General features: G+C 40.2%; 1 protein-coding gene across 2 annotated transcripts in view; it reads left to right on the top strand.

Annotated features, from left to right (window-relative positions):
• Positions 1–21,380, top strand: part of LOC110079891 (aldehyde oxidase) — a 59,951-nt gene extending 38,571 nt beyond the window's left edge. For both annotated transcript variants that reach the window (XM_072979049.2, XM_078379913.1), the window contains exons 22-33: positions 1,369–1,455; positions 3,159–3,350; positions 4,157–4,384; positions 8,891–8,986; positions 10,488–10,616; positions 11,704–11,778; positions 12,123–12,175; positions 13,420–13,534; positions 14,708–14,773; positions 15,560–15,748; positions 18,988–19,155; positions 20,917–21,380. In XM_072979049.2, coding sequence (XP_072835150.2) covers positions 1,369–1,455; positions 3,159–3,350; positions 4,157–4,384; positions 8,891–8,986; positions 10,488–10,616; positions 11,704–11,778; positions 12,123–12,175; positions 13,420–13,534; positions 14,708–14,773; positions 15,560–15,748; positions 18,988–19,155; positions 20,917–20,967 — 1,449 coding nt within the window. In that variant the 3' untranslated portion in view covers positions 20,968–21,380. The remainder of the gene's footprint in view (positions 1–1,368; positions 1,456–3,158; positions 3,351–4,156; positions 4,385–8,890; positions 8,987–10,487; positions 10,617–11,703; positions 11,779–12,122; positions 12,176–13,419; positions 13,535–14,707; positions 14,774–15,559; positions 15,749–18,987; positions 19,156–20,916) is intronic.
• The last annotated feature ends 811 nt before the right edge of the window (positions 21,381–22,191 follow it).

The following is a 22,191-nucleotide window of genomic DNA, read 5'->3' as shown; positions in this document are numbered from 1 at the left end:
GTTGGGCCCCAGGCATTACAGAAATATGGATGCCAAAGCAAAGTGGTTGGATTAAATTCAGAGTACTGTACTCTGTTAAGCCAGGCAGGAAAGAGTGGAAATTGGGATCAGCAAAAGAGCTTAAGCACACAGGGCTCAGAGGAGCAGTGATTAGAACGCATGAATGCTGCTGATCTTTCTGATTTTTCCAGCTGATTGCAAGCCATCGTTTACACACATGGAGTGCGTATCACTCCAAACTGTGATGCCCAAGTCTCCCTAAGGAGCGTTTAGCATTCAGTTAGAGAGTTTGACAGGTTACTTACCCACCTCCTTTGCACTGGGGCAAGTTCTAAGACTTCAGCAGTGTGCAGCGTAAGCCCCTTGGACAAGTCTGACCTTAAAAGAATGCTTTACTTGTACCCAGTACTTTCCAAGTACAGACACATGGGCTTTGTGATTCCTTAGAACTCACAACAGCTCATTTAGGTAGGACTCTTAAAGATAGCTAGTTTGTGGCCCTCTCCACCTCCTGGATTTAGCCAGACCCTGTTGTTCAAGAGACCAGTCCTTTTGTAAGAATTTTTATAATTATTTTTTATTAGAAAAATAGAGTTTCATAGAATCAGTTTATATTGCTCAAGCTTTAGCATAAGGAACGTATTCAAAGATTATTACAGTTAAATAAAATAACTAATCCCCATTAAAATAATAAACACTACTAAACTGGGCTAAGGTGGGCTAGCCCCACCTCTTTCTTTCTCTCCACTTACATTCTTCCTCCTTCAAGCCACATAATCAAACCATCAAGTTCTTTCTCCCATCATCATGGAATCGAATCCCAGAACAAGACTGGATCTCCTCTCTCACACATAACCCATCATCCATTTTTCTACATTCTCTAACTCCTCCCTTCTTCTTGACAATTCTGGCTGTTAACCAATTAGCCTCAAGGGCTGTAACACCTTCCTCCTCCCTTAATTCCCATGAAAGTCCAGGTGTTTTATCTCTTCTCCAATTAGCTCGAAGTGTTGAGTCTTCTATGGGCCCCTTGATTTGACCTTCAGCTCTATCTCGAACCATGCTATACCGATCTTCAGAAAAGCATTCTCAAAGCACTTAGAAAAACACATTCCAATGTCTCTCAAATCATCTTCACACAGAACCTGTCTGACTCCATCTTACATTTCTATGACTACATATCCCATCATCATGACACAAACTATATTGATGCTTCCATCATTCAGAATGGTATCTGAACTGAACCTCTGTTTTATGTGCATAAATGCAAAGAACACTGAATAAATATTTTGTTTTGCAAAACAGAGGCATGCAGAAGCAGCCTTTGTGTTCAAATAACTGATAATGCAACTGTAAACTTTTTTGTAGGTTGGATTTATGAACGATGGAACAATTGTGGCCCTGAGTGTGGAGTACTACTGTAACGCTGGATGTACACCAGATGAATCTATTGCGGTATGCACTGTCATTTTTATAAAATTGGGAAGCCATAATTTCTAAACCACCAAATTCATAGTTCCTGTACCTTTTGCAATTATAATTGCACATGTGCATTCTGAATTAGATGACATAGGTTTTGACAATATCTGATACAGACGGAGCCAGGGTGCAGTCTAAGTTACAGTGCAGCTCTCTCTCTCAGAGAAGCTGCTTGGAGGTTTGAAGCCTACCATATGTTCTTATGTAAGAATGCTGTTCGCGGACTTTAGCTCTGCTTTTAATACCATTATACCCCACAGATTAATAAACAAACTTAAAGATCTTGATTTTCCAGATTCTATCTGTCTGTGGATTTTGGATTTTTTAACAAATCATCCACAAAGGGTTAAACTGAATGACTACATCTCTACTGACAAGATACTCAGCACTGGCACTCCACAAGGCTGTGTCCTTAGTCCACTACTGTTCTCCATTTATTCATCAGATTGCACCAATAACCATCCCAGTAATAGGATTATCAAATTTGCAGACGATACTACACTAGTAGGACTTATCTCTGGGGATGATGAGTCTGCGTATCGGGATGAGGTATTACAGCTATCCCGCTGGTGCAAAAAAAACAATCTTTTATTTAACATCCAAAAAACCAAGGAATTCATAGTGGACTATAGGAAAAAAAGAGCAGACATTCAGCCACTGTATATAGATGGAGTTTCTTGGGACTATCATAACAAATGACCTGACTTGGAGTGCAAACACCGCTGCGTTAATCAGGAAGGCACAACAACGGTTGTATTTTCTAAGGATTCTTAGAAAGCAACAACTGACTGAGAGTTTGTTAATCACCTTCTATCGGAGTTCGATTGAGAGCATATTATCCTACTGTCTCTGTGTCTGGTTCACGAGCTGCACAGTGGCAGAGAAAAAGGCAATTCAAAGGGTGATTAAGACGGCCCAAAACATCATTGGCTGTTCACTCCTCTCTTTGGAAGAATTGTATAAGAACAGATGTAAGAGGAAGATATCTAACATACTGAAAGACTCCTCTCATCCGGGATATCAGCTCTTTAAACTATTACCATCAGGAAGGAGATTCAGGGTATTGAAAGCAAGGACAAGCAGATTCAAGAACAGTTTTTACCCAAGTGCAGTATTGAGTTTAAATGCGGGGCCATAGGTTTTTGGTGGAATTTTAATTGCTGAGAGAAAATGGGGTAGCTATATTTGGATGGTGAAAGTTGTGTATATTTTAACTTTTTTTTTGTAGTGTTGTCCAGTTTTACCTTGGGGAAGAGCACCTCATTTCGTTGCACCTACTTGTGAGCGCAATGACAAATAAATTTCTTATGTCTTATGTCTTATGTTCTCCAATCTTTGTCCATCCTGGCTGTTGAGATATGGATGGTCAGAGGTGGTTAATATTTTTTGAAGGACAACATGATCCCTGCTACCCTGAAGTAAGCAATAACAAAATCTTTACTAAACCGACCAGTATTTGGATTTACTGCCCATTATCTAATCTTCCATTCTTGGGAAAGCTGCTGGATGATCTGGTGGTTTCTTAGCTCAAAGCCCTGAATTATTCAAGTCATATGTAGAGTCTTCTCTGAGGAAGACCATCTTGTGCTGGCAGATTTGCACATTTGTTCTCTAGTCAGACTTGTATAAATAAACACATTCGGGAAACTAACTAAATCCATGTTTTTGCTTTCTTAAAGGTAATGGAGAATGCATTGCTACGAATGGATAATGCTTATAAAATACCCAATCTACTATGCCAAGGATGGGTCTGCAAGACGAATTTACCATCTAATACAGCATTCAGAGGATTTGGTTTTCCTCAATCAGCTCTTGTTACAGAGACAGTGATAACAGATGTAGCAATCAAAACAGATTTACCACAAGAGGAGGTAACAAAACGGGACTATACCTGTTTAAAACCCAAAGCAGAATTACTGCTTAAATAGCAAAATTCAACAAGGAGATCCATCTTTCTCTCAGAGATAATTCACACACTATATTGGCACTCTTTTTTTCACCTGTAAGAATAATTCACTTGATACAGTGGGCAAAATCCTGTTGGTGTAAAGTTACAAGTCAGAGTTGGATGGTATCATCATCCGGCACTGGTAATATTTAATTTAAATGAACTGAAAGCTTCCTATCTCTTTGAGTTCAGAAGGAGTCCTGGGACAAGGAGAATCACTGTTGTATGATTTGGGATTCCTGGCAGCCTTCTGGCAGTGAGTTTTGGTTATTTCAGTCTCTTCCTGCCCCCTACTGAGGATCCCAACGGCCAAGTCAGAAAGGAGCCCTAGGGAGTCTTGGAACCTGGTGGGTGGGACAGGAAGCTTTCAATTCAATTAAATGTTGCTGGTAGTAGATGATTGTGTCATCCCGCTCTGTGGTGTAACTTTATTCCAAGAGAATGTTGACCAATGCATCATGCGAAGGAGTGGCTCTTAGATCTCAGCCACAGCAATATTTGCAATTGTCTGGGCTGTTAAAATATACTTCTGAGATCACAGAATATTGCTGCTCTGCCTGAAAAGACCTACAAGCCCACATGTGAATATTAGTGACATAAACAGACAATTCCTATTAATGAAGGAGTTGCATATGATAACGAGTGAACTGGCTTTAAACTATTTAATATTTATACAATTAGTTCTAAAGATGCTTCTTTTGTATGGAATTATTCCCTGTCTCTCTGCAGGTAAGAGAGAGAAACATGTACAAAACGTTTGACGAAACACATTACAAACAGGAAGTAGACCCAGGGAACTTAATTAGATGTTGGAATGAATGCATGCAGAAGTCATGTTTTCACAAAAGGAAGATGGAAGTAGAAGAATTTAATAAGCACAATTACTGGCGAAAGAAAGGAATTGTCATTATTCCGCTCAAATACTCAGTTGGATTTCAGCCAATGTATCTAAATCAGGTAGGTTTTGAAAAACACTGTGGTTTTTATTGTCTTGAGTGATTTTTATCTGGACATCTAGAAGATCTTTACGCATAGATATTGAGCACACACAGTCTGAAGACATATAACCACTGGTGGAACTGCTTCTGTCAGTGGAGCCATGAGGAAGGACCACCACCACCCCTTTCTTGATGTGGCCCACCATTCATCCCTAGGCTTCAAGTGACAAAGAGGGCTGACGTGGGAAGAGCAGAAAGTGCTAGTGGGCATCTGCCAGCACATTTCTGGACGTAGGCCTAACAGAATGATTGGTTGAAGTCCTGTTGGTGGAAACTTATGCCACACAAGCCAAGTGATATCATCTGACAAGAGATACCTTTAACATATTTAAAATAAAAACTTCTTATTTAACTCTTCAGGTTCAGGGGCTCCCTAGGGAACCTCTTTGCCCCTGGGGTGGGAGATGGTGCAGCTTTTAATATCAGGAAATTTCTGCTGGCAGTCTTGCTGCCAGATCAGTATTGCCAGCAGCAATTTGATGGTGATCTTCCAATATTCAAGGCTACCCCCATCCCACTTCCCGTGGCAAGTTGGGTATCTTTCCTCCCAAAGATGAAAGATATCCATCACTGGATGGTGGTATCATTGAACTTGTATGTCTTCAATTCATGCCAACAGGGATTTAGGCTTTGTGGCAGATTTTAATGGATTACAACCACATCATCAGATCAGATTTAAAAAGATCTCTATGTTGGGCATTGTACAGTGGTGCCCCGCATAGCGCCGATAATCCGTTCCGGAAAAATCGTCGCTATACGGATTTGTCGCTATGCAGAACAAAAAAGCCCATAGAAATGCATTAAAACGTGATTAATGCGTTCCTATGGGCTTCAAACTCACTGTTCAGCGAAGATCCTGCATAGCACGGCCATTTTCGCTGCACTAAGTGAAGAATCCGTCCCAGAAAACAGCGGGTGGCCATTTTGAAACCGCCGATCAGTTGTTAAAAAAGCATTGCTTTGCGATGATCGGTTCCCCAAGCAGGGAACCGATCATGGCAAAGCACTGCCAGCCAGCCACCCAGCCCCAGACGACGCCCAACCTCCTTGGCGGGGCTGTTCCGGGGCGCAGACAGGTGGGCCGGAGGGTCTTTCTCCTGTGAGTGAGGGCTCGCAGGCAGCCGCCCGGGGTGGGAAGGGGCACGCCAGCCACCCACCACTTGCCAGCCAGCCAGCCCGGGAGACACCCAGTCTCCTTGGGCAGCGAGCGGTGGGCTCGGAGGCACGCAGCCGCCCGGGGTGGGAAGGGGCACGCCAGCCACCCGCCGCTCGCCAGTCAGCCAGCCTGGGAGACACCCAGTCTCCTTGGACAGTGAGCGGCAGGCTCAGAGGCAGGCAGCTGCCTGGGGTGGGAAGGGGCGCACCACCCACCGCCAGCCAGCCAACCCCGGACACCCGATCTCCTTTGGTGGGGCGCAGATGGGGCAAGGAGGGGGTCTCTGTCGCGTGCCCCCGTCCAGCCGCTGCTGCCCTGATCCTGGTCCCTGGCAGGCGCCTCCTCCTTTGCAGCACCTCCCACCGCAACTGCTCTCTGGCTCAGCGCTCCAGGGGTGTGCACGGGGATTGGGGCCAGGCCCTTCACCCCTCCTTCCCTCCCTCCTCCCGAGGCGCCAATCAGCTGTTTAAAAAGCATTGCTTTGCCATGATCCGTTCCCCAAGCAGGGAACCAATCATCGCAAAGCGAAATTCCCCCATAGGGAACATCGGAAAGTGATCGCAAAATCAATCACAAAATCTTCATCGCAACGCGATTTCATCGTTATACGAAGCAATCGCTATGCGAGGCACCACTGTATGTATATTTATTTACACTTTTGCTTAGAGAAGGGCAGAAGAGCATTGTTGGCAGGTGAGGATACATTGGAGTATGAACCCATCAGTTGCTCAACTTTTCTTTGACATGATATGTGAAACAACCTGCCTGTGGTGCCCATCTGGTTTTTATATCCTCCCTATCTGCATTCCTGTCCATTACACCAGCTGGAGAGTGGCCCGCATCTTCACTCTCCACCATCATTATTTGCAAGAAGACTGAAGCTTCTGCAGTACAGAGGTTCCTGCTCATGGAAGAAGACCTGAGCAAGAATCTTGGGAAACTGACCTTCTTGCTTATTTGGAGAGTCTACCTGTGAACATGATTTTTTTTTCCTCAGCAGATGCATCCCTTTTCATGTGGCAGAAACAACCACAGTGGGGAATGAGCGAAATGATGGATGGCTGAGTGACACCGAAACAGGTCTTAAATCTCCATTTAAGAATAGGGGCAGAAATCACATGTTTTTAAACAAACCAGAAAGCAGTTGGAGAACATTTCAGTCACTCCGATCAAAGAACTTGACATTGAGATCATAGCTTGAAAGCCTGTTTGAATGTATATGTTTCATGAAATTCAAGAGCTACCCTCTATAATATTTCTGTGCAGAGCCCAAATATACACATGGCAACCATGGTACCCATCTAAATATATATCATCAAGGGAAGAAGGGAAGATGTTTGTGGCCCTCGCCTTGCCTGCCCCCCCATATATATATATATGATTATTTTTTTTGTTTTTAAATGTAACAAATCAACATGTGAAATTTATACATCTCTATGTTTATTATTCCCTTTTGCAGCGTAATAAGTTGTTATATTATTCCATAGGCATAATGCGGGACTTGCTGTCAAGTTGGACTTAAGTCGCACCAGTGATTTGACTCAGGGTTCTTTTCCCCCAATGACTCAGACTCAACTCACAACTCCTTTTTTTTAAAAAAAAAAAAATTAAAAAACTTTTTTATTTTTAATATTTTCTAACATACAAAAAACTAACATATAAAACACCAAAAAAGGAAGAAAATAAAAAAAAGACAAAAACAGAAAGAAAAAACCAGACCACGTATACAGAAAAAAAACTAATTAATCCCTCTATTTAAAGTACCCCCTCCCCCCTTTGGAGTCAGAGATTCCAGCCTCGTTAGCCCCTCTATTCTCCCTATATCAATTTGCAGTATATACTAAATAGTTCATACATATATCATAAATTTTACCCTAAACTCCTGTGTTCTTCTGGACCCAAGAATATATTAGTCCCCAGCTTTGTTTTACATAGTCTCTTGGCTGTTCCCGTAGTGCTTCTGATAGAGTGTCCAGTTCTGCTATGTCCCATAGCTTCTTTAACAGCTCTTCTATCGTCGGAACCTCTTCTGTTTTCCATTTTTGGGCCCAGAGTAATCTAGCTGCTGTGAGTATATACATAAGACAATACTTCAATTTGTTATCATTTAATTCTGAAATGACATTCAATAATGCCATTTCAGGTTTTATCTCTAACTTCTGCTGAGTAATTTCTTTTGCTAGATCCCATACCTGTGTCCAATAAGTTTTGACCTTTTCACATGTCCACTACATATGATAGTAAGTTCCTGCGTTTTTTCTACACTTCCAACATATATTGCTGTTGCCCTCTGACATTTTTGCTAATCTTGCAGGTGTATAGTGCCATCTGTAAAACATTTTGAGTATGTTTTCTCTTAGATTTGCTGGTTTCAAGATCTTATAGCTTTCTTTCCACATCTTAGTCCAATTATCAAGGTCCACATTATACCCAAAAAATTTTGCCCATTTTATCATTGTCTCTTTCACCCTCTCATCCTCTAGCTCATATTCTAGTAAATATGTATACATTTTCTTAATTATTGCTTCATCCGTATATAACCACAGTCTGTCCACCTGGACTTTGCCCTTGAAAAAACCCACAGTCCTGTCTTTTTTGTATTTTGATTCTAATTTTACCATTGACCACCAATCAACCGCTATACCCATTTTTTTTCGAGCTCTTGTTTATCCCTTATCTTCAGCTCTTTTGTTAACAGATTTTCATATGTGGTTAACATTCCTTTCTGGTTCAGGGTTTTTAATGAGAATGCTTCTATCAGTGCCACCCACATTGGGATTTTCTCATAAGTTTGTGATTGAAATTTCTGGCATACCATCCCTAGGGCCTTCCTAATAATATGCTCTCCAAACTGAGAGTGTTCCTTGTATCTCCCATACCATACATATGCATGCCATCCCATCTTTAAGTTGTGTCCTTCTAATTTCAGAAGTCTTTGATTTTCTAGAGTTATCCATTCCTTAATCCAGGTCATTGCACAGGCCTTATAACATAGTAAGCAGTTTGGCATGCCCACTCCCCCCCTTTCTTTAGACTCGACTCACAACTCCTAACCCACTCCTCCCTTTTTTTCTGGGGAACAGAACCTGTTTCTAATAGGGACTCAGACTTGGGGCTTGGAACCAAAGACTGAGACTTGGGACTCGGACGCAAAGGCTTGCCAACATCCCTGGCATAAAAGACACTAAATCTGGCAATTTATTTCTTTTAGTTCACCATACTGTTAACTATAACCTCTTCATTTCATTGTGTTTTGTATTTCCTGAGATATATCAAACCCTAACTAGTTTCTAAATCTAATGTTTACAGGCTGCAGCCCTTGTTCATATCTACCTAGATGGGCATGTGTTGGTGACTCATGGTGGTGTTGAGCTAGGTCAAGGTATTCATACCAAAATTATACAGGTAATAAGTTAGCTTCTCTATGCACATTACATACCAAATGATTTTTTCAGTCTTGTGGAAGCAGTGGATTTGATAATATATTCATTGACTTTAAAAAGCTGTATGTTTATTTAGTTTTAAAAAGCCAATAGAAACTGGCTAACTATAACTTAGTCTTATGAGGGGAAAAATCCAGACAGGCCTTGAAATCATGGGCTTTCCCCTCTTCTGGTGTGGTTGCAATACCTGGAATATTTGAAGAAGGGAAAATGATAGTGACTGGGCCTAATTTACTGCAAACTGGACATACTTTCTTGCAAAGATGTCCCCGTCTCTTTGACCCCAGAGCTTTGGCCTCCTTTACTCTTTCTAGCACCTCGGAGTAATCCCACCCAGGAGCTCCTGATCATGGACCTCAGCCTGACTCAGTGGGCAGCTCACTGTTAGGGGGTCTCACAATGCAGGTCCTAGGGACCGGTCAGGAATGTCCGAAAGGCAGCAATAGGCTGGGATTGAGAGCAGTCCACCTAGCTCTGCATCATTCCTTTTGATTCTGCAAGTATCCGTTAGTGAGAACTGTGAGCACTGTGACCAAGAAATTTATCAGTAAACAGAGAAGTTCAGAATCCATCTCACTCCACAGAGAGTTCATTTCCCTATTCCTATGGCAGGAGAGGGACACTCAGTCAATAGTAACTCAACACATCAAAAAAGATCTCAAGAGAGAAGCAGGCCTTCTCAACAGAAAGATGCATGATCCATGGAAATAGAGGCTAGATTCATTAGTATTCAGAATAGATCAAAACAGATTTGGCCTGATGCAAGTAAACTTGTTTGTGACTCACAACAAAGCTATCATGCCATCAAAAGATCAGGATTCCTTCTCAACGTCTTGGCTTCCCAGCCTTTACTATGCATTTCCTCCAACCCCCCCCCCCCCCGACTGCCAGAGTTTGTCACAAAACTGAATGGAAATAAGCCATGGGAGGGCTCACATAGCTCACGTCCAGCCTCACAGAGTGAGATTTTAAGACACCCTTCAGCTCATTGCTGCTGGTCCTTGGTTCCACTTTACACATTTGCGCCTCCCGATGCAGGGACCAATTTGTGACTTCAGACAAAGCCAGCTGTGCTTAGCCACCTGGTTTCTGAAAGGAATTCATACTTGAAGTTGGGCTACTCGGACTAGATAGTCAGTGGAATGCTGATCTGTCCACCCTCTGCATTTATTATCAGTGCTCATCAGTGTTCTATTGTATGTACATTTTATATTCTATTATTGCTTATCTGTGCTTGCTCTGTGAAGTCATGAGGGAGGTAAAGAGTCATCACGATAAAGAAGATATATTTTTCATATAGTATAGCCCTGCCTAGCCTGGGTGGCAAAGGGAAATAACCCCTATTACTGGAGGCCTCCTTTCTTACCGATCAGGCCAGTTCTTCATGATAAGTAACCAATGTTCCACTCTGTTTGTTGAACAAATAATTCAATACAAATCACTGCACATTATGTTTCTAACAGGTTGCCAGTCGTGAATTAAGGATCCCAACATCTTATATTTATATCAGTGAAACAAGTACAGTGACTGTGCCTAATACAAGACCTACGGCAGCCTCTATTGGTACTGACATCAATGGAATGGCAGTTAAGGTTACATGTATCTCCCCTTCTTTCTTGTTAAGTGATGCATGACGTTGTCTTTTTATGTCTTTCTGGGACAAGGACTGCAAATTACATTACATTATATTTAACTAGGCTGGTTGTACCTTGGGACAAAGTTGTTGACAACTATAAAGGTATTGGATGGGGATGGGAAGTGGAAGATGAGGAATGCATCGGAAAAATTTCCATTTTCTGGCTTTTTAAAATTACACAACTCTTGTAAATTACAAAACTCTAGGAAATATTTTGAAATAATTTCCACTGTGTTCAGAATGCGCTCTGTGATGGTACTTAATTGGGAACCCCTTACCAAACTGGAAGGAAATGGGCTACCCTTGCCAAATGAATATAAGTTTTTACTTTTCATTCACTAAATAATTTACAAAGGCAAAACACAGATTAGATAGGTGTCATTAAAACAAATAAAGCATTCTGTTCTGACTGCCAGCTGGTGTCAACAGGATCACTAAAAGGCTCAACATTTGGGTATCCTGGCCTGCTGTACTGGAATAGTTTATTTACCAGTTGGCAGATCTGGTTGGGAAGTATTTTTCTCCCTCTCTTCGTGTGGCCAAAGAAAAAGTCATAACATTCTGACGTTGCACCTATGGGTATTGCTTACACAGTGTAAGTCTGCTTGGTTATGTCTTCTCATCCATTTTGTGGTGAAATAGAGTTGCATCTAATGTTCACAGCTGATCATCTACAGGTGCATGTCATTTTTTTCTGCATATGTTGGAAATGCATCATGTCTGGTCATTTGCACTACCAAAGTATCCTCATCCTTCCCAGGTGTGTTCTTTTGCCCACCATATTACAAGGGTCCAGTGCAGTTTTCATTGCATATCATTGGATCAATGAAACCAAGGCCCACAGAATCCCATGTAACTACAATTGCTTCAGTTGTTGTGATAGTGGTGTAGTGAAGCTGGTACTAGGAAGGCCAGTTGCTACTATTGCCCTAATACCTGTTCTAAGCATGGTGAAAGGCCCTGGACATGCCCCTTGCTTAAAGCAAAATAATTTCCTCAATGTCTTTTGCAATGCTAATTGTTTTATGGTTTTTCATTCTTAGAATGCCTGTGAGACTCTTATGAAAAGACTTAAGCCTGTCATGAACAAAAATCCTGAAGGAACATGGAAAGACTGGGTAATCCTTTCGTGTCTGCTGCAAAAATACACAGTTATTACCCTAATAGACTATAGTAGCCTTCTTGCCTTTCCTGAAACCAAAACTGCAACCATCACTTTAGATTGGTCTCAAGGCACACAGTGAATTGAATTCCACTGAAATCAGCAAGAACTGCAGATTGTGTGTAGAATGCTTTTCACTATTGCGACTTATTTGTGGCTTTTTTTAAATAAACTGAAAATGTAATCTTATTACAATTGTGTCAAGAAAACAGTATTACAATTATGTCCAAAAATGCTGCATTCTAAGGCCATAGAAATTACTTGGAAGTATGATACAACATATTTACATTTCCTTTACAGATTAGAGAAGCTTTTCGTCAAAGTATTAGTCTTTCAGCTACTGGCTACTTCAGGTACATTCAGTTGTCTATGCTTACAATTTTTTTAGTGGAAAATGTGAACCATTTGAACAGAAATTTCCATTACTGCCTTTTACGCAATGTATGTGATATTGCAGCTAAGAGTGCCTAAAGCTTGTGCATCTGTCAGCAAAGAGCAGTGGTAGTCGAAGGAGGATCCTTTTCTCTATAATCTCTACATGACATGCTTCTCCACATTTCCTGTTTATTTTTGTCTGGTGGTGAACACCTGAAGTTAAATACACTATAAACCCAAAGGAAATCCAGTTGTATCAAAATATGTGGTTGGTATCACAGCTATATAAAAAAAGTGAAACAGAGGCTCTCACCAAAATCTAGGAGGATGGAGGACAACCACCAGATTATATAAAATTTGAAGGGAGTGTATTCTCTCAGCAATTATGCTGCAGGACATCTAACTTGCATTTTCCCCCTCCTTTATGGATTACAATTTAGTTAAACGGAAGATCTTGCTAGGAAGAATTATGGGGATGGGACTTAAAACATACTTTGAGGGTATTCCATGGCAGCTGCTTCAGGAAAACTTAAGTAAAGAAACAATTTTGATAGAATAATGACCTGTGGCTTAGAACTTGTCTATAAGAATGAGGCCAGAATCCTCTGGCACAGCTCCACACATGCAAGGCTGGTGATGTCATCAACCATCGCCTTCTGTCCTCCATTAGAAGTTTTTTAATCCCCTCTCTCAAAGCTCTCAAAGGATCCCTTTCAACTTGAGGAAGACGTTGGGAGTCTTGGGATGGTAGAGGACCCTTTAATGTCTGACAGTCACCACAACCGATAATGCGCCAGTAGCATTCCCACCAGAGTGATCCAAATGCAACTTGTTATCTCTATAAATGGGATTATTAAATGGCCTTATCCCATGCCAGTTCTGACAGACAAGAAAAGAGAACTTGGGTATGTAGTCATATATCAAGGAGATACATCATCCTGCTTGGTCTTCCATTAAAGCACTGCTTCCACGTATCATTTAGCATAAAATTACCTCACAAATAATTACAGCCACAATGCCTTTCATGATTTATCTGGAGTTGAATTTAAACAGTGACTGAAGGAAAATGTTTCACTGAAGGCTCCCACTGCTGCTACAAATATATAAAATGTACTTGTATTATACCTGTTCAAGCAAGACTTAATGATGAATGTTTGTTTAATATTCATTTATAATACCATATGGTCAGAATTTTAACATGATTTGCACTTTTTTCCATCAGAGGCTATAAAACAAACATGGATTGGGAAAAGGGAGAAGGCCGGCCATATGAATATTCTGTTTTCGGAGCTGCTTGTTCAGAGGTTGAAATAGACTGTTTAACAGGAGACCATAAGGTAAACATATCACTGTCCTGTCTTAAGTGTTGAGACTCCATTTGGTGATTCAGATGTGAACTTAAAAGTACTGAAAGACTGCTTACATCCTACCAATTAAGTCTTGTGTTCCATTTCTTGCAATCTCCACTTATATGAGATCTCCCTTTTTAAAAAAAGAGAGTCCTTCTTTTTAAAGGATCTTCTGCAGCAAGGCAGAATATGTTAATCTCCAAATGTTAGTAGATGGCAGCTCACATAACCCTTCACCATTGGCTGTGGCAGCTAGGGGCTGATGAGACTTGCAGTCCAATACCATCTAACAATCCACATATCCCACATAGTTCTAGAGTAAATCACTATATAGTATAATCAAAAAAAACAACTCTTGCACTAATATCTTGGGAATAGTTACAGGGACAATTTTTCCCATGATCCCATCCTAGATGCAGGACACATAATAATGGACTGAAGCTTCAGGAAGCCAGATTATGCTGAATATCAGGAGGAGGGAAATCGTAACTGTTATACAACAATGGAACCAATTACTTTGGGAGGTGGTGAGCGCTCCAGCGCTAGAGGCATTCAGGAGAAAATTGGACAACCCTTTGTCAGATCTGCTTTGATTTCGATTCCTGCCTTGAGCAGGGGTTTGGACTCAATGGCCATCCCAGCTCAATGATTCTGTGATTCTTGCCCCCACCTAGCAAGCTTGAAGTTACGTATTTTTCGCTCCGTAAGACGCACCTTTCCATAAGACGCACCAATTTTTTAGTAGAAGAAAACAGGAAAATATAATCTGTTTTCTTCGCTCCATAAGACGCACAGACTTTCCACCCCCCTGTTTTGTGGGGAAAAAGTGTGTCTTATGGTGCGAAAAATACGGTAATTCCAAATGACAGCAATAATGTGGCAACTGATCTTGTTTAATATTTGTCCCTGTATTTCTTCCTAATGTCCTCCTATAGTTGTCTAGCTAGAAAATGACTTATAGGCCTCTTCCAACTCAAGTATTCTATGATTCTATGAACCAGATACACATTGTAGATGTATCTGTCTTTATTGCCACATGTTTTTTAAATATATGGATGAACTAGACTCCAGTTGTTACCTATATCAGTATAAGTTTATGCAATGTTTCATATTTTTCAATGACCAATGACCTCATGCAATTATCTCTTTCGAAATAAACAGAATATTAGGACTGACATAGTTATGGATGTTGGTTGCAGCATTAATCCAGCTATAGATATAGGACAGGTATGTATCAGCCATTTATAACTGCCTGATAGTTTGCTCTGAAGTATTGCTGATATTTTTCAATCTTAAACCTGCAGTATATTTACTATGGATATATAAGGTTATACATAAGTGTGAAATGGAAACATGTATTGACCATGTGTGTAGTTATTTTGATTAGTTCAGGTCCTTGCTTTTTGTACATATATTGTACACACTTGAACCTGAGCACAATTCCTTCCTTCCACTTGTATCCCACTTTTCTGATACTTGTGCTTGGTACATGGTTGTCTCATTGTGAATAGCTGGTGTGCCCCAAGATTGGGGCTACAGGGATACTAAAGTGTTCAATCTATCCTTTTCCCCCATTACGGTCTTGATCTAGCTGAGATAGGTGGAGAGCTTAGATTCACTACTTCCAAGGAATTGTACCCCATGTGCAAAAATAATGTGATCAATGTCACATCTACATGGCCATTCAATCTTATTAAACTTCAGCAAAATGAAAATGTGATACTATACAATTGTTTTTAAATGGCAAATGGGATTTACACAACAGTGTTGTGAACCATTTCTTAGAAGTGATATCTTCTTCAAGATATCTATTTTTTAATAAATAAGGATTCCATGCTCCCATTGAAATAATCTATTTTTATGAACACGTATTTCATGCTCTCAAAAACATCTAAATCCAAGGAATTTGCCAACACATTCCTTGGATGTTGAACATAAAACAATTTGTTTCATCTTGGCACATTAACACTTTATTTGGAAATAATTCTGATATGTATATAATTATCTTCTCAGATTGAAGGTGCTTTTGTACAAGGCCTTGGACTTTATACAATGGAGGTATTAAAATATTCTCCTGAAGGACTTTTGAAGACCTATGGCCCAAACCAATATAAAATCCCCGCTGTCTGCGATATCCCAGAACAATTTTACGTCTCTTTGCTTTCTTCATCTCAAAATATCAATGCAATTTACTCATCCAAGGTAAATATTTTAAAAAACCCTCAGTTTTCAGTTAACAACAATCTCAATGCACTTTTACATATGCATTCTTAATTTTAGGGTGTGATCAGATGGAAAAATAAGTTGCATTTTGGACTGCTTGTGGAACAGTCTAGTGTGAGATATTTTAGAGAAATCACCTGACACAAAGGAGATCACGAACCAGACTGACTGCTCCGTGGCACGGCTACTCTTTTTTGGTGCTAGTCTGGAGCAATTTCTGCATGGAGAGAAGGATTGCTGTAAAGGGGAATCCCTCCTAGAGAAGTCACCCTTTTCAGTTTGTTCAGATGTTACTCTTTATCACTGTCTGATTGCTCCTCAGTTTCCCAACCCTTCCTCTCCACTGCACCAAAATCTCAGTGCTTTCTCGACCTACCATGCATTTATAAAAAACAGCTTTAGTGTGGCTGAAAGGCTACCCTTTACATTTACATTGGGTGCACAACAGAGAACTGTGGGAGGAGAAAAGGTCACCCACATTTGACAACCTTGGTTCCATCTGCAGCTCTAAGCCTGTTCCACTGATCTGCAACTGCAAAGAGACAACAGTTGCATTGTTATTACATATGTGCCCCTGTGTTTGTGCTTATAAAATCAGTACAAGAAGGAGGATTTCAAAAGTGCATATCTGGACTCTATTTTCTGTATTGTTTGAGATTGGAAACTCAGGGGGATTTTCTTGATTGTACAATCTTTAGGGAAAACATTGGTTGCCAGCCAGTTCCTTGAGTGAAGCCCCCACCACAAGTGCATGTCAACTTCATTCTCCATTTTGGGTCCCGCCCCACATACAAATTGCATTTGATACATAAGAGATTATAAATAGTTATCCTGACTAATTGCCATCAATATACCAGAACTCCTTGTATCTAATCCCATTTCAAAACTGTTTAGGTGGGTAGCCATTACTTCATTTTATGTCAATGAAGTCCACAGTTCAGCTGGGTGAAGAAATACTTCCTTTATCTGTCCATATCTCCCACAATTCAGTAGTTTTAATGTAAAAGAAGGACAAAAGGTTCCCACAATCCATTTTCTCCTTTTCATTCCTTTCATGTCTCCCCTTACTGCAGTCTTGTCATAGGTGAATTCCTCCAGTCCTACCAACATTTTGATTGCCCTTTTCTAGATATTCTTCAACTCTGCAATATCTAGTTTTTGGTGTATTGACCTGTATTCCAAGTATGGATTTGCACATTGGCTTTTTATAAGGGTAGTATATATGTTTATTTTATGTTTATTCCTTTTCTATCATAGCCAATGTAACATTTAGGGGTTTTTTAGCAGACACACAATGGTTTGGTTGAAATTTTCATCAACCTATCTATGACAAAGAACTGGCTGGATAACTCAGTAGTTTAGATATCTGGTTGTGGAGCCAGATGTTTGGAGTTTGATTCCTCGCCATGCCTCTTGTAAGTACAGCCAGCCTATGTGGCCTTGGACAAGCTGCACAGTCCCAGGACACTCCCCAGAAGGGAATGGTAAACCACCTCTGAGTATTTTCTCCCTGGAAAACCCTGAAAAGGGTCTCCATAAGTCAGAATTGTTTTCTATGACAATCCCAATAACTCTTTTTAGTCAGTTGCTGCCAGCTAAGATCCCACCAAGGTATATGGAAAGCTGTCTCTCTCTCTCTTTTTGCCCCATTATATATCACTTCACACTTGTTTACATGGAATTTCACGATTTCTATGCCTATACCCCCAGTTTGCTGAGATCCTTTTGGGGCTCTTCATAATCTGCTTTTATTTTATCACATTACATGGCATAGTGTTGTGAGCAGAAGTGTCCACCACATTACCAAACCCTAACTCCAGGCCTTGCATGTCAAGATTCATTAGACCTCAATTTTGACAGATACACATTACCCATTTTCTTGGAAGAATATATGCTGATGTATCTCCACTGCTTCTCCAGTTAAGACAATACACTGGAAGGGAGCAGGTTTTAGGAGATCTTATTGCAGGGGTTGGCATAGTGTGGACCTCCAGATGTTGTTGGAGTACAAGCACAATTCCCATCTTTCCTTATCATTGTCTATTCTGGCTAGGACTACAGTAAGAGTATTTGCAGCTTAACAATATTTGGAGGGCTGTGTTTTACCCACCCCACCGTAGATTCATTTTTGCAGCCACTAAAAAAGGACCTTCTGTGTTTCTCCCTTTGCTTGATTATTGCTGCAAGAAAGCCAATCAACATTCTGCATAGCAATGCTAAAAACAAGGCAGCCCATAGGGGTGAAAATTTAAGTTTTAAACTAGAGTTCAGTTCGGCACCAAATCTGGCACAGCTGTCGCAGATAGTTTGTTCTTGCTCTGTGCTGAATTTGGGGAAATTTTCTGACCTTTTAAACTGTGGCTAGAGAGGCACAAGATCCTACTGGAGGTATTTGGAAGAACTGAATATATTTTTATGCTTCAGTCATTTTTATTCAGCTATATTGTAATCGTATCTCAATATCAAACAGAATATAAAAGGTGTATTATGTATTTAGCACGTCAAATAAACTGGTGTAAAAACACATCTGCAGGTAGGCCAAATTCAAAATGACCTGCATGCCAATCTTGAGTGGGGGGGGGGTCAATGCACTAAAAATAGTTCTGGGATCTCTCCTTGCATGTCTGTGGAATGGAAGTGTTTCAACAGCTGATGCCCTTTGTGACTGATGGGGTAGAAAGAACAGCAACAGACTGTGGGCAAAACCAGGTGGGGGCTTAATGGGGGTACAGTGAACCACATGTGCCACCATTGCCCTAATTGTGGACCAGCCAACACTGTCAGAGTATTATGCTATCCAATCCTTACCCCATTTCATTTATTTCAAGTCCATGCAAGTCAAATTAAGGGGCTTTAAATAAGAGGACTAGATCTATATGTCACTTTTCATCCTTTCTGTACCCACAATCATGCCTCTTGTCTCATGTGTAGATCTGACTTAGGTCTGCAATGATTGCAAATTCAGGAAGGATTAAAGCGACATGTACATATGATTGAGGCAGATTTTTATCTTCTGTGACATTCCCTGAGATTACGGTTTATAGAAGGGTGACAGCAGGTTAGCCTTCCCTAGTTATTCCTTTATAATTTATGACAAAAGCTTGTTTTAGAGTAATCTTTGTTTTCCTGCATACACATGACATTGCAACTACTTACAATCATCAACCTTTCTTATTATTATGTATTTCACATGCATATGTGTTTATGGTCATCTGCAGGCAATTGGTGAGCCAGCTTTGTTCCTGGGATGTTCTGTCTTTTTTGCTATAAAGGATGCTGTTGCTGCCGCCCGTAAAGAAAGAGGATTACCCAGGATGTTTATTCTGGATAGTCCAGCAACTCCTGAGGGCATCCGATTGGCCTGTATTGATCAGTTTACTGAGATGGTATGAGAGTTGTTTGTTTTTCTCCACCTGCTTGGAATTTATATATTTCAAAGACATTTTGCACAAGTAAACAAATACTTATGATAGAGCAAAAACAACTACACTGTAATACAGGATACCATACTGTTATTACAGGGTTATTAAGTGTAAAAATTAAGGGACATGGTGGCGCTGTGGGCTAAACCGCAGAAGCCTGTGCTGCAGGGTCAGAAGACCAAGCAGTCGTAAGATCGAATCCACGCGACGGAGTGAGCACCCGTTGCTTGTCCCAGCTCCCACCAACCTAGCAGTTCGAAAGCATGCAAATACGAGTAGATAAATAGGTACCATCTCGGTGGGAAGGTAAACAGCGTTCCGTGTCTAAATCACACTGGCCATGTGACCACGGAAAGATTGTCTTCGGACAAAACGCTGGCTCTATGGCTTGAAGAGCGGGATGAGCACCGCCCCCTAGAGTCGGACACGACTGGACAAAAAAATTGTCAAGGGGAACCTTTACCTTACGTTTAAGTGTAAAAATTAATTTGTTATAATTAAATGTTAAGGGTTGGGAGATTAATAGATGGTGGTGGCGATTGTTAGCCTTGAGTGGTAAAAATGTATTAATTTGTTGAATCAGTGATCATTAATTGATTAAATGGTTCTCTTTGGAATAAAGAGTATGATTTACAGACAGCAGTGTGTTGGCTGCCACCATTGATCTCTAATGGCACATTTCTTATTGGCTCTTTCCAAAGTTTCAGAGTTGCCTTCCTGATACTTTTTTCTGGGTAGACTACAATAGTTGTTGACTCAAAACCATCAAGTCAGGAAAGGGTGTCTTTTCTAAAGCTTAGGATCTCATCTTACAAACTGTTCAGTTATGTGTTGCTACTGATTTCTGTTGTTCATCTTTCTCTTTCTCACCCACATAGTTGTACCAAGTAGCCATATCCTTTAGCTCTACAGTCATACAATCTCACTTGCACAGATATTGAACTGAGAAATGTATTTTTAAAAATAAAAATGGAATATTATTTTATTCTAATATCTAAAGGTTGCTCTAATATCTAAAGGTTGTTATATTATCTGGATCCACGTACGCTGAATATATGGGATTGTTCTAGCAACTAATAAGAGGCGTGAAAATAAATGTTTTTTTAAAGTACTATTTTAAACAAACTAGTCATCAGTAAAATGTAATAAAGATGTCTATGCTTTTTGCATTGAATAAACCACATGATGATGAAATTAATAGAACTGTGCTTCTGATCTGTTCCCCCCCCCCATTAAACAGATTGGTTAATTATTTTGATTTCTTATGTTATCCTGCTTCTACAAGTAGTGTGACTTGTTGCTGTTTTATAAAGCTTGTAAAAGGAAGCATCTAATACCCTCAGCTCACTTCTGAAATAAAATATGACCTGATGCCTAAACTATATCAACTGGATGTGTCTGACGTTCTCCATAGTGTACTGTGAACAATGTAGTTTTAAAGTCTTGTTTAGAAGTAATCCTTATGTCTAGATTAGTAAACTATGATTAAATCAGGCTTTACTGTTAACAGAAGGGAGAGTCCTGGTTTACAGAAACCCTGTTTGCCACACCAAAGCTTGTGTGGAATGGAAGGTGGAGGAAAGTAGTGAGGAAGTAGTATTGCTCATTCCAAGCTTCATAGAATTTCATTCATCGATATGAGAACATTTTATGTGAACCAATCCATTTTACAAGGGTGCCTCTGAAGTGAAATACACTAACTGATAATTTTATTCACTATTCTAGATTTCAAAGAATAAGCCTGACTTCAAACATCTCTGTGCCATGCCAAGCTAACAATTGCTGCTACTCATGCAGCTATTTTTTTAGAAAGATGTAGAGAAATCAGCAGAGAAAACCAGGACAAATTAATACCAGTCCACATCAGAAGGCTTTCCAGCAGTTCCAAGTCCAGCAACAGAACCGATGTTTGCATCATCAAAAGGCCAATGATTCACAGCGCATTTGCAGAAACGTTGCTATACTGTTGTTATTTATTAAATGCACTTACACTTCTTTAAAAAAAGTTGAACTTCAACAAATTTGTATTAGAGTTCAGTACTGTAATTTAATCCATTATCTTAACCACCGATGAACCATGTTTTATTTAAACACTGTATTGTCAATATGCTAGATGTCTGAAGTTACCATTTATTCAATCAATACAATATATAAACTTTCGTTTCCTCAATAAAATGTATTCAGCAGTCTCAACCGGATCTGATTTAATGGGAGCAGAAGCACTGGGAACAAGAGATATGTCATATCTTATTTCTAGAAGCCCTGAAGGTAGGTAACACCCTGAAACGACTAGGGTGAAAGTTCTATGGGATTTAATAAATTCTAACCATAAAGGTAATATTTCAGGTATAGCTCCTGGAGTCCAAATGATGCAGAACTAGAGCTATGCCCATCTCAAAATACATTGCTTGATAGTTTCTCTGGCTTTCAAGAAGCCAATGTGTACCAAAGCTAGGGGTGGGTAAACCCACAAGTTATCCATTCCTCCTCCATAGCTCTCACCTCGCCTCAAGGGTAGATATCTATCCAAATCAAGGGAGGTACTTCAACAAGATTAAAACTGAACTTAACCCAGAAAATAATTATTTGGAAGCAAGCATCTGGATTCTTTTTTTGTGAGTTCTATCACTGAGGTATGAGTTGTTCTTCCTTTAGTAGTTCCAGCTGTCCATGAATACCTCATTCAGGTTCAAAATTCTGTTTAAGTCTGAAATTCTGAGCATATATGTGTGGAGTAAGCCCAAAGTAAGCCTTACTACAAAGTAAAAATAAGCTGAAATCCTGTTCTTAACTTTCTTTTCTGCTCCTTCTTGGTAAACAGTCCACCACTGCTGCAATTTTTGGGGGTGCAGCTGTGTGATGGCTTGGTGCATGCAAGCTTGTGCACATATATCCCAAGAATCCCAGCAGCAGCATGTTGTTTATCAGGAAGGAACAGATGGAAAATGACACTTGGGCATATGCTGCAAACAGGATTTCAGCTGTAGAGCGAACTATTTC

The sequence above is a fragment of the Pogona vitticeps genome, chromosome 1, assembly GCF_051106095.1.
Source record: "Pogona vitticeps strain Pit_001003342236 chromosome 1, PviZW2.1, whole genome shotgun sequence".
Classification (NCBI taxonomy): Eukaryota; Metazoa; Chordata; class Lepidosauria; order Squamata; family Agamidae; genus Pogona; species Pogona vitticeps.
This window is presented reverse-complemented; position numbering and strand designations above follow the sequence as displayed.